The 13,165-nt window shown below is 44.4% G+C and overlaps 1 protein-coding gene across 2 annotated transcripts; it reads left to right on the forward strand.

The window, feature by feature from the left end:
* Nucleotides 1-7,216: 7,216 nt before the first annotated feature.
* Nucleotides 7,217-9,099, forward strand: LOC114638462 (interferon-induced transmembrane protein 1-like). Of its 2 annotated transcripts, XM_028786900.1 has the most exons (3): nt 7,217-7,422; nt 8,101-8,302; nt 8,764-9,099. In XM_028786900.1, the coding sequence occupies exons 2-3, from the start codon at nt 8,117-8,119 to the stop codon at nt 8,902-8,904; spliced, it is 327 nt and encodes a 108-aa protein (XP_028642733.1). In that variant the 5' UTR covers nt 7,217-7,422; nt 8,101-8,116; the 3' UTR covers nt 8,905-9,099. The 2 variants fall into 2 exon arrangements, with proteins under 2 accessions (XP_028642733.1, XP_028642734.1); XM_028786901.1 differs by lacking the exon at nt 7,217-7,422 and having other exon boundaries at nt 7,944-8,302.
* The last annotated feature ends 4,066 nt before the right edge of the window (nt 9,100-13,165 follow it).

Genomic DNA, 13,165 nt, shown 5'->3' on the forward strand with positions numbered 1-13,165 from the left:
ACTCAGAAATCCGCCTGCTTCTGCCTCCCAAGTGCTGGGATTAAAGGCGTGCGCCACCACCGCCCGGCTTTCTTTGCTCTTATATGACCCAGTTTGGAGTGTTGCACACAGTGGGTTGGGTTTTTCTACATCAGTTAGAAGTCAAGACCACCCTACCTAGACCAACTTAATTTAGATAATTCCTCATTAAAACTTTTTTTTAAATAAGGTCTGGAAAGATAACTCAGTGGTTAGGAGCACTTGCTGCTTTTGCAGAGAATTAGGGCTCCATGGTCCCAGCATCCATATGGTGCCTCATAACCATCTGTAACGCCAGTTCAAAGGGATCCATCACTTTCTTCTGGCCTCTGTGGGCAACAGGCATAGATATCAATACCTTCATACAGGTAGACACTCAGACATATAAAATAAAATAACTTTCTTTTTTTTTTTTTTAAACTTTATTTATTTATTTATTTACTATAAGTACACTGTAGCTGTCTTCAGACACCCCACAAGAGGGCATCAGATCTCATTGCAGATGGTTGTGAGCCACCATGTGGTTGCTGGGATTTGAACTCATGACCTCTGGAAGAGCAGTCAGTGCTCTTAACCACTGAGCCATCTCACCAGCCCCATAAAATAACTTTCATTCCATATGAATCTATATTGTGTCAAGTGAACAGTTAAAAGTAATTAGTATACATGGGTTCCAGGAAGTTGACCTCAGCTTACATGGCAAGTGCTTTTTTACCTTTTAAGCCATCTCACTGGCCTCTTTCATACCTAGCTTTTACTTGAGTGTTGGGGATCTGAACTCATTTCTTTACAAATGTGCAGCAAGTGTTACTACCCACTGGGCCATCTCCTGAGCTCTAGAATGCAGCATCTTGAAAGGATTGTTAAGACACATGAAGGAGGGGCTGGTAAGATGGCTCAGCAGTTAAAAGCACTGACTGCTCTTCTGGAGGTCATGAGTTCAAATCCCAGGAACCACATGGTAGCTCACAACCATCCTTCGTATGGTGTCTGAAGACAGCTACAGTGTACTTACATATAATAACAATAATAATAATGGCCAGAGCGAGTGTGGGCCGGAGGGAGCAGAGCAAGAGGGAAGGGGAAAAATAAAAAAATAAATAAATAAAAAACAACTGAAAGATGTACCTGGAAAGGCACAAGTAAAAGTACCTAAAGTCCTGAGTTTATAGATTTATTTATTTACTTATTTATTTGAAGTTGACTCTTGATGTTCATTTTTTAAGACTTATTTTCATTCTTTTTGTTTATTCATCTATATCTGTGTGTGTGTACTCATGTGTCGATGGGTGTGTGTACAGATACCAGAAGACAGCAGTGGGCATCCTCCTCCATCGTTCTGCCTGTTCCTCTGAAGAAATGTCTCTCTTGATTGTAGAGCTTGTGTCTCAGCTAGGTTGGAAGCCAGGAAGGCACAGAAATCCTCCTGCCTCAACCCCCTCCCCATAGTACTGACATTACAGGCATTTGTAGGAATGCCCAACTTGTTAAGTGGGTGCTGGGTTACAAATTGTGGCCTCAGGACTACACACTGAGCACTCTTAGCTGTTGGACTCTCCAGTGCTTGGTGGACTTTGCGGGGGTGGGAGTGAAGTCTTCCATTGGTTTGCTGTTTCTGAGGGTTCTCTTGTCTTTTCCTTTGAATGCTTGTTGGAAAGTTGGATCTTATCACAATAGGTGAGTGCATACAGTAATTTCCTACAGTTTAACAGTTGTTGGAGCACTTAAGAACACCCGAAAGCTTTTCAGATTGGCTAAAAAGTTAATCTGAATGAGGTTCCCTATCTAAACCAGTTCATGATGAGACATCTGGGCAATAACTGATAAATGTTTATACAATATTAGCAATTAGTTTGATTTTTTTTTTGTACTCCCCATCTAGGGCTTTAAAAGCTAAGTAGGGGCTAGGTGCGGTGGCACACACTTTTAATCTCAGTACTGGGGAGGCAAAGGGAGACAGAGGTCTATGAATTCAAAGCCAGCCTGCCCTACTCATCAAATTCCAGGACAGCCAGGTCTACATAAAACAGTGGTTCTCAAATGCTACAACTCTTTATATGGTTTCTCATGTTATGGTAATACCCAACCATAAAATTATTTTTATTGTTACTTATGAATTGTAATATGAATATCTGATAAGAAGATGGCCTTAGACTCCTGTGAAGGGTTCATTTGAACCCCCCGCCCCAGAGGTCACATCCCATAAGCTGAGAACCACTGACATAGAGAGACCCTGTCTCCAAAAGAAAAAGTCTAAATAAATAAAGTCAAAATGAGGGGCCAAAAATGCACCTTGTGCTGTTGTCAGTTGAGACTCTGTGGAGTTATGCTAGGGACTTAGGAGGGTCCCCTTTCAACCTTCATTGCCCCTCTCCCAGTGTGCCCTCTGTGGTCCTGGGTCTTGCTGACTGTGTGAGTTTCCTCAGATACAAAGAAGACCTTTTCCCCTCCAATGACTTCACAGCAGGTACATGAGTTAAAGTACAATCCCCTGGGGCTCCCATGTCCTTTCTGAATGAGACCACAGGTGACTTACCAGAGCTGTAGGGCCCCTTTACAGGGGTTCTATTGTCCCCTTGGTCCTGGTTGACCTTTGGTGGTCCATTTTGTTCCTATATCCTCATTGGTTTTCGCCTATATGTTTTGTTGGTTGAACACTCAGAAGGGTGGTTTTTAACAGTCATAAGGAGGAAGTAATAAATTTTAGTTTTAACTTCCATGTAACAGGCAAAGCTTAGATAATAACGCAACTTTTTTCTTTTTCTTTTTTTTCTTTTCTTTTCTTTTCTTTCTTTCTTTTTTTTTTTTTTTTTTTTTTTGGTTTTTCGAGACAGGGTTTCTCCTGTATAGTCCTGGTTGTCCTGGAACTCACTCTGTAGACCAGGCTGGCCTCGAACTCAGAAATCCGCCTGCCTCTGCCTCCCAAGTGCTGGGATTAAAGGCATGCGCCACCACCGCCCGGCGTGACACAACTTTTTAAATAAGTTCTGGTTTGATGATATTCAATTTCATGTGTCCTTCAACTTCTGACAGGCTCAGCAGAAAACACAATTTATTATGTCACCAAGAACAAATCAATATTTTCAAGAACCCCAATTATTTTAAATGGAGAACAGTTTGTTTTAGATCAGTGCACTGAATTTTAGTCTTGGGAATTGTGAACATCATACATACATACATACACACACACACACACACATATACATATACATATACATATACATATACATATACATATACATATATTTCATCGTTTACAGACTTTTTGCAGCATATTTCAGTTTTCAAGTTTTGTCCTTGCCTGCTTTCTGCCTTTACTTTTCCCATTTTGGAAAGAAAAAAAAAATCTGGTTATTTTGCCTTAGGACAAACTCATATTTTACCATGTAAAAATTCATCTTATCATGAGACAGAGCAACAAGCAAATTTACAATTTACTGAAAGAGTTGAATCTAAGTTGCATTCACAACACAGTGTGTTGTTGGAGGAAGTCTTTTTGTGCTAGATGCCCAGTTTCATACCTAATAACCACTTGTCTCTGACTCAGTTTCTGGTAAATAAGTTCCCAGCAACCCTGATTCCTTGATCCCCAACCAGAACAGTGCCACCATGACCATGTGCATTGTTATAAGCTGTGACTAATGACTGATTTAGGCTTTCGTAACCCACTTAGGCGGATGCAGATGTTCAAGGACGATTAGAAGATCACTTTTACTGCCTAATCTTGGCAGAGGTGGAACAGCTCTTTGGTTTCTGTAACCTGTTTGTGCAAATACCCAAGGACTTCTTGGGGGGTTTTGCCTGTAAAAGCCCTTCTCTCAACAGCCTCCAGGCAGCACATCTCCAGTTTGCTGGGGGCTTTGACCCTGCCAGCAACATTAATGAATTTGGCTAATTATAATCTGAATTGAGTCTAAGGATCTTTTCCCTGTAGTCTTAAGCTTCATAACAATGTAATAACCTAATTACCTGTCCACATGTAGTTAAAACTATTAAGTTCTTACCTGTCAGAGGTTCTAGGCAGGCATTATTGGTTGCTTGGATTTTTTTTTCCTCTTTTGGTCTGTTACACTCCAGCAAGAGATGGCCAAGATAGTTAAGTTTCCAGTGACCTCAAATGGTGAACTTAGAACTTAGTGATAAAGGGGGGACAGAAAATACAGAATGCCAAAAAAAATTTTATATGTTAACTTGGTAATTATAGCTTAGACTACAAAAGACATCTGTTCCTCTGAAGAACTGGGGTACAACAAACAGCTTTTGCCTAGAAGGCCAAATGGGAAGAAAAGAGAAATATATAGTGTTCATGAACAGGACAATGTGAGCAGGACACTTGCAACTGGAACCAGTGATGGCAGGCTGAAGCCTGTATTCGGATAGGAGAAGTATAAAAAAAAAAAGTCACAAACTGGGTGGCAATAAGGTCTTCATTGCCACCTCAGGAAGAGAAAGTATGTCTTCGGAGAGAAGGGGGGGGGGATGCTTTTATTGTTCCTGGAGTTACCTAATATGAACATCCCAAACAAGTATGTGAGAGAGAGTATACGTATGTGGACAAAGAGAGGGAGCAGCTGGAAAGAGTTCTGCAGGTGGGAGGGAGGGAGAACCGGAAAAGGGAAAAATCAAGATGAAGCAGAAGAAGCAGGGTTGCCAGGCAGAGGGATGGTCGGCAGTAGACAGCTGGAAGGTGTCCAAAGGAAGAGTCTTCATGGTGTTCATATCGGGCCCGTGTGAGACGGATGAACGAGTGTCAGAGATCCCAGCTGTTGCAGGATGTTTGTTCACACTGTGATCCCCGAGATTGTGTTGTTTCCTGGAAAACTCTGTTTCAAGTTAGTGGTGTGACTCAGCCCTCATACACACCTTTAATCCAATAGCTTTCTGCTTGAATATTAAAAACAGGATTGAATGAAGTCAACCATGCGCCAATAGGAAGAGCAAGCAACCAGTTGACGCGGTGTGAACATAGGAGGAAAAAGACAAACTGACAGAAAGTCAAGAGGACAGATAGAGAGACGCATAGGAAGTCGAAGGGAGGGACACTCAGTTTGAGGGTTGGGGTGGGGGTTGATGTTGTTGTTGAGATGTAGGGAAGAAGCAGGCCTTTTTGGGACATTGGCTGAGGAAGAAGGTGGGGGGTGCTCTCTGAGCTAGCAGGCTTTCACCCCAGCATCTGGCTTCTGAGTCTTTTGGGTAAAATTGAACAATTGAGATTTTGTTTTGTTTTTTTAAAAAAAAAACACCCAATAAGCTATAAATAGCATCCCTGTCACAGGTGAAGATCTGAAGATCAGATTTAGATAATCAGTTATTGCATCTCAGAGGTGAGTTGAGGAAACAGAGTAGGATCCATCTATGTTCACCTATGAGGCATCTGTAGAAGGCAATGGGTACCACCCCCTGGTGCTTTCAGTGGTGATTACGGTCTTAGTCATTGACTTGGCTGTAAAGTGCCTTAGACTGGGGTGTCTCCTGTTGGGCATCATTCCTCTAAAGGGTATCCAGAAATTCAAGTTATCTCATATCAATTGTGAGGGAGAAAGTAAAAGCTTGGTTACCCATAGTTCTCTCAGATCAGGAGATCTGATGGGAATGAGGGGGACATGCCAGGGTAAGTGTCAGCAGTCACATGCTCTGTTCCTCTTCCTCTGAAGAGCAGCAATGAATGCCGGAGCATAGAAGCTGATGTGGAAGCAAAAAGGAAGAGTGACAGGAGTCCTCACAGTGTCTATGGATCAACTGTCTGAACTACCATTGCCAACCTGACATCGCTTCATCAACTGTTAGGAAAGCTAGGAAAGTATTCCCATTGTCTTTTGGGGGTAAGCCTATGAGAATTTACCTGCTGTAAATGTCTTTGCAATATTTTTGCAGTATATTTTCTTTCTTTAAAACATTACTTATTTTTAAAGATTTTAATTTTTTTAATTTTTAAACTTTTTTTTTTATTTTATGAAAATGAGTGCCTTGCCTGCACATGACCTGTGTAACACACTTATACCTGGTGCACACAGAGGCGAGAAAGAGGTTAGATATCGTAGAATTGAAACTACGAACAGCAGCCACGTGTATAAGAAGCCTGGGACTTCAAATCAGATCCTCTGGAAGAGCAGCCAGTACTCAAACCCTGAACATCTCTCCAGACTTAAGGACTTTATTTTTATTTTTAATCATGTGTATATGTGTGTTTGTGAGGGGTGGGGGAGTGTACATGTGAGTGCAGTACTCAAGGAGGTCAGAAGAGGGCATCAGACCCTCTGGAGTTGGACATACAGATTGTTCTGAGTTGCCTGACATGGGTGCCATGGGTGCCTCCTCTCCAGCTCCAGCATCTTCTCTCTATTAAATCGTTTTATCTAGATTCTAATCTGGTAAATACCTTTATCCCTGTGCCTTTGGCTCCTCATTCTTGATACACGATAGAACCCAAACAGAGGTGGTGGCGTTGCCTGGGAGGTACAAGGCAACTCCTGAGAGTTCTGCCTGCTGCTCTGCCTCCTGCAGCCTCGCCCTTCTCTGGCCTGGCCACTCTGCTGTCCTCCACGGCATGTTTCATTACCTAAAGGTTTTAAGTGGCTTCTCCTAGACATCTGCTGGTCTACTTTGTAGCTTTTATGTAGGTATGACTTCCCAGAAGATGATATTAAATCTTCTCTGGTCATCTCTTTCCTCTGAAATGCCAACTGTGAGTGAAACTAAGTGCTAATGGCTTGGAGAAGTTTAAACCAGATTGCTGCAAAGCCCAGGATCCTCAGATCTCCTGGAGGTAGAAGTGAGACAGAAGCAAATTCCCAGACAACGGTTTTATTGGGGGCTTTTACTTCAGAGGAAAAAGGAAAGAGGTTTGGAAGGATGGAGGAGAGGCATGGCTCTGTGACTTCCTGCTTTTAAGTGCATTAAGGAGGCAAAGGGATGACATTTAGCACACAGTGAGGACTTCTGACAATGAGGCAGTCTTGATAATGCCACTATATTCAGTATATGCTGTGATGGCTAAAGCTGTTTATCAAACCTGACTTCATCTAGAATCAACGATAACATAGCAGCTGGGCACACCACGGAGGGAGGGGGTTTTGTTTTGTTTTGTTTTGCTGGCTGGATTATTAAGAGTTCAGAAGACCCACCCTAAATCTAGGCCACACCTTCTGGTGGCACCCCACATAAAAGGATATGGAAGAAGGAAGTTTTTGCTGTTTGCCTGCTTACCCTCACTCTCACTGGCCAGTTTCTCTCTCCTGTTCTGAAGATATTAGAACCTACTTCTTCAGGGTCCCAACCTCTCTAGAACCTTCCTGGGACTCTAGCACCAAATTGAGACAACTGACTTTAGTCTTGTGGACAACGCCAGGATCCTCAGCCTTTCCTTCAGGAGACAGTTGTTGTAGCACTCCTCGGACCACACCTGTAAGTCATTCTAATAAATCCCCTTTTTAGAACACACAGCAGTTTGGGTCAGGATTTGGGGTATAGTTATCTCTGGGGAATTTCCATCTTATAAGCCTTTGTTTTTCTTTCAACTTCAGCTTCTAGAATGAGTATCTTACAAAAGCAAAAGCTGATTAATTAGACATATAGAATCCTGAGCTCTCAGCCCCATGTGTACAGAAGGTAGATGTTAGAATCTATGACAAGTTGTGTGCTCCTGTTATCAGTCACAACAAAAGGAATGAGGTTAAAAAGAATGTACAAAAAGTCATCCCTCCTCAAAGCAAACTACAGAGAGACCGTGTTGTTCTCTTCTACTTACTGTAACCTATGCCCTTGGGATTACTGCTGTCATTTCTTCTTCCCAGTGGAGGAGTGAGCTGTTGCTCAGCTCTTCAATCTCCAGCCTCTGGAGATTAGGACAGCTTGAAAAGGGGTAGGAGTGGCTCTCGCTGCACACACCCCAATGGTAACTTGAAACCATTATTTGCTCTCACCCTGCAGCCCCTAAAAAGCACAACAAATTATAAACATAAGGAAGTAGGTTTCCGAGAAACAGACCCTGCTGGGGAAAAGGCGGGCCCACTGCACACCAGGCTCCAGACTTCTCTGCTTGAACCACGTTTCTCATTCCTTCCTTATTCACAACTCTTCCAGCCTCCAAAGCCCAGAGATGCCAAAGGAGCAGCAAGAGGTGGTTGTACTGGGGGGACCCCACATCTCAACTTCCGCGACAACAACCACAATCAACATGCCTGCTGAGATCTCCACACCTGACCATGTGGTCTGGTCCCTGTTCAATACACTCTTCATGAACTTCTGCTGCCTGGGTTTCATTGCGTATGCCTACTCTGTGAAGGTATTGTGTGGGCCTCAACCTTGACTTATCTAGATGGCACCTGGGGTGTGTGTGTATGGCGGAGGATGGTGTGGGTGGGGGAGCCTCTACCTATATGTGAGTTGAGTATATATGCATCATTTTTTGTGTATGTGTGTGTGTGTTGAGGGAATCCTGGGAGGTGCCTGGGGATCCCTGGGTCAGGCTATCTCCATCATAGCCTAGAGTTTGAAGGAAGTCTCCTTACTTCCTGATTCCTGGAATGTTCCTTAACCCTGAAGATTAGGACTCAGGGCTGGGTGGGAAGTTCACTAGGAACTATCAGGAAACAGTAGAGTAAGAGGCTAGTGCTGGTGTTTCTGGATAGTTGTGAATGTGGGAAAGTGGGATGCAGTGGGATGGGAAGATGATGGGGAAACCCAGTCAGAACTCGGCTTTCTGTTGACCAGCTCCAGGGCCACTGACCATCTGGTTTCTTCCAGTCTAGGGACAGGAAGATGGTGGGTGATGTGACCGGGGCCCAGGCCTTTGCCTCCACCGCCAAGTGCCTGAACATCAGTGCCCTGGTCTTCAGTGTCCTTATGGCCACCATCTTCATCATTATCTACGCCACTAAAAAATAGCCATCTTGCAGCATCTCACAGTAGATAACAGATTCTGGGGCCTTCTAGGCTTATATGTGTTCCACTGTCTATAGCTGTCCGGAAGCCTAGTCTTGGTCCTGACCATTTACCCCATACATATGCAAATGTTACACTCACGTATCTGTCCACAGTGGATTCAATAAAGAGCACGTGCTGTGACTTTCTGTCCCTGGACTAGTCCTGTATTGAGTTCGTCCTACATCCTCCCAGTCTGAGGGCAGCAGGGTGTCCTCAAATTGGCAGGTTTCTGGCCACTTGCACTGGGCAGTAGTTAACCAGAGTTCTTTGTGTGAGGTGTGTGTATGGGGGTGGGGAACAGGGTATGAACTTTGCCTCCTTCTGGCTTCTTGTCCCCAAAGTGCCCAGAAATGATCAGAACAATGACCCGAGAAGTGTTCAGGCCACTGATGTCTTACCCTTTAAGGTTCTGGTACATCTTCTATCCAGACAAATCACATCCCGGGGCTCAGTGAGGACCTCTGAGTTGGGGCTCTGGGATCCTGGCCTGAGTCCAGACACAACGCACTGGGTTCTGTGATGGAAGCTTGTCATCTCTTTTTGTCTCTCTAACCTTCCACTTCTAGTGTTTGCTTCCGATCCTGGGGTGAGCGGTTTGGGATGAGGGCCACACAATGCCCTTGTTACTTGCTTTGGTGAGCAGCAGGCAGAAAACCCAAAAGAAGTCCTGCCAGCTTCTGGGGAGTCTGGACACCCTGGGTACCCCTAACCTTGGCTGTGCAGAACCATACTTGTGCAGAGGGCCTCTCGTCCTCCCCTAGCTCATCTTACCACAGATGAGACCCAGGTGTGATAGCAGCCACATCCACACTTGCACCTCAAGTTTGCAAGTCTCTTGGAGTCCCCGGGACATCAAGATGCTGCTTCAAGATGTCTGGTTCTTCATCTCAGTGGTGCCTTCAAAAGAGTACTTACTTGTAGTTCCCAAGGTCAGTCCCTCAAGAGTCTACCCAGTCTTTCCCACTGTGTCTGTGGAACTTGCCACCCACCCTACCCCCTTCAATTCCTTTCCTTGTCAGCTACTACAGTGGCTTTAATCCAGAATTCCTAAGGTAGCTACAGGGTCTGGCCTTGGTGCCAGTGCCGGAAGTGCTGCAGTAGATTCATCCAGGGAGCAGGCCAGCTCTTAACAGGAGGGGGTGGGGATGCTTGGTGCAAAGTGAGAACCCCTTACACAGTGGTGGGCCCAGGACCCACTTGTCTTCTGCCCATGACTGTGGCAGAGTAGAATGGCCCAGCAGGAGGCATAACCATCCAGGAGGGATCTAATAGGTGTTGACAGTTGACAGCTACGTCCCAACTTCCCTTGATGCCCAGTGTAATGAGAGAAAAACCAGAAGGAAGGCTTCAGAAGTGTGCTTGTGCAACTCTGCGCATGCATAAGGCCACCCCCCCCCCAGTACATTTTATGCCACAGAAGTTTCCTGTTCTCTATTCTGGTTTAACAGGAAAGAGCTCAGTACCGAGGGGAGACAGAACTAGATAACTGAGGGCCAAATTATTCCGCAGCAGAAGAGCAGAAAAAAAGGATCTGGGAACTTCCTGTCCTAGAACTCAAATCAAAACTTGTCCCAGGGCCCCTACTTCCTGTTTAAGGTGGGGGTCCTATGGCCATTCCCAGGTGGGAGTCTCCTCAGTGCAGATGCTGGTGGTCAACAACTGTAGTACCTCAGGACCACAGCGTGATTCCACACAACTCTCCCCCCCAGAGCATCTCTAAGCTTGCACTCACTGTGGAAGCCTTCTCTGACGATGTCCATGGCCTTTCCTTGGCTGATTTGCTGCAGGTATGGGCTTGGGAGCTGTCCCTCCTTGTATATGAGGGAAAGTGGTACCTCCCAGCTCAGGGTCTGGATGCCTCTAGCTAACTGAAGAGGGTCTACATCGGGAGACTGGAAAATTCCAGTCACTTGGCGGAAGCCTGGGGATTCCTAGAAGGCAGATGTTTTCCTTCCGGTTATGAAACAACAACCATCATTCAAGAGAAGCCTGCACGAGATAGCAATGTGGGAAATTCCAAGTTTATCCATGGAACCAGTGAGAGAGCTGACCTTGGAACTGAGCTGAGGGACTGGAGAGATGACTCAGTGGTTAAGAGCACTTGTTTTTCCAGAGGACCCAGGTTCAATTCCCAACCCTACATGGCAGCTCACGGTCATCTGTTACTCTTGATGTGTAGGGGGATCCGACATCCTCTTCTGGCCTCTCTGGGCATCAGGCAGGCACACGGTGCTCAGACATGCAGTGCAGGCAAAACACTCATACACATAAGATTAAAAAAAATATTAAACATTCATAAAAAAAAAAGAGTCAAAATAAGAAGTCATGGGGTGGGGGGATGGTGCACACCTTTAATCCCAGCACTTGAAAGACAGAGGCAGGTGGATTTTTTTTAGTTCAGAGACAGTCTAGTCTACATGGAAAGTTCTAGGACAACCAGGACTACAAGAAATCCTATTTGGGGAAAAAAATAAAGGAAGGAAGGAAGGAAGGAAGGAAGGAAGGAAGGAAGGAAGGAAGGAAGGAAGGGAGGGAGGGAGGGAAAGTCTTTGTGAGGGACACAACACAACAACTCATTAGCTAGGTTAACCATTTCAGTAACTTCACATGGAGCTGACTTTTCAAATTTCAGTGCAGGCAGGAAGGGTGAAAGGTCAATTAGCTAACTCCTAAAAGGGGGGGGGGCAGGGCGTGAGGAGTAGGGGTCACTCTGATCCCTACCATCTTCCTGAGTGAGGAAAGTCAGAGTCAGAGGATATCATCATCTTGGTGGGATGTCACCCCCAGATCATTCTGGAGGAAGCAAAGTCCAAGGCTCACCCCAGGATTCTCAGAAAGTTGACTGACACTGGGATCCAAAGCAAACAAAGCAAACAACCAAAGAGCAGTTTGGGTGGCAACCCTCTCAAGTACTAGCTGCAGCCACCATCATGCCCTCTGCTGTCCTCACCAGACTCTACCAATGAAGGCTGCTCTGTGGCTCTCTACCCTGCCTCGGTTAAGGCTACAGGACCCTCTGTGCTAAAAGAGACTCAACTAAGTGTGAAGTAAGCAGAGGCTTGCAAGGATTTTCTGAGTAAGGTTCATCTTTTGACTCACCCTCAGCAAGAGTGGTGAGGAAGCAGGCTCTTCTTACCCAGCCTTAACAGTGACCCACCCCCACCTATTCCCCACAGGGAGAGTGTGTATGGCTTCCCTTCAGAAGCTCTAGCACTGTATAACAGCTAGCTGAGACATATTTAGGAAACAAAACCTAATGACACAGTAACAAAACAACTAAATGCCAGGATATAACCAACCACACCTGAAATTATATTCAATGTGAATTCCCCAGCCAAACCCCATTTAGAAGTTTTATAGCCTCAGAATATAAAACAGACCAAGGACAGAAACTGACAAAACTGTAGAGAAACTCAACACACTTGACTACAAATCATGCACAGCTAGGTTAAAGCAGCTTGAGAAAAAGGCACTAAAAGCAAAAGAATTTAGGGGGCCAAAATGGACTGTAAAACCTAGTTGGATTTGACAAGTGTGACCTTGTCACAACATATTAAAATTACGATCAGACTTCTAAGTAAAATAAAACGCATATAATAAACTCATGATTACAAGTACTTGAGAATATATCTGCCATAGAATGTTCTAGATCAATGTGAGACTAAGATTCAAACAAGACAACAATAAGTAGATTGATTAATAAAGACATATAAATATATATCTATCAATAGATTTCCATATACCAGATGTTATAGTTATAGTAACCATCCAAAACCAAATGAGAATTATGTTGCATGTAGACAGTTTATGGTCCTGTAAGTAGAATGAGGCAGAGCAGAACTACCTAACTAATGTAACTGAGATAGAATGAATCTTAGCTGCATGATATAACCTGTAAATTAGGCATTACTAGTGCAGAAAGGTGTGCACCCATTCCCTGGCACTGGTCAGTTTTCTATTCCTATAACAAAATACCTCAGACCATTAACTAATAAAGAAAATGGTTTGTTTTGGACTCATAGTCCTGAAGTTCCATCCAAGATTGGCAGCCCTTTGGCTTTGAGATCTGGCTAGGGTTGGTGGAGCACAGAACAGAGCAAATCCAGCAAAAACCAGTATCCATAGTAAGCCACATTTCCAGTAACCTGAGCACCTCCCAGTAGAACACACATCTCCTGATCTACCACCTTCCCAAAAGACAAAACTTATAGTAAACTGACCC

Source organism: Grammomys surdaster, unplaced genomic scaffold, assembly GCF_004785775.1.
Source record: "Grammomys surdaster isolate TR1022 unplaced genomic scaffold, NIH_TR_1.0 125603, whole genome shotgun sequence".
Lineage (NCBI taxonomy): Eukaryota > Metazoa > Chordata > Mammalia > Rodentia > Muridae > Grammomys > Grammomys surdaster.

Excerpts from the sequence above, each read along its gene's own strand:
- LOC114638462 (XM_028786900.1), top strand. The coding sequence starts at position 8,117 with ATGCCAAAGGAGCAGCAAGAGGTGGTTGTACTGGGGGGACCCCACATC. Across the intron at positions 8,303-8,763 it reads CGTATGCCTACTCTGTGAAG|TCTAGGGACAGGAAGATGGT; the intron begins GTATTGTGTGGG and ends GGTTTCTTCCAG.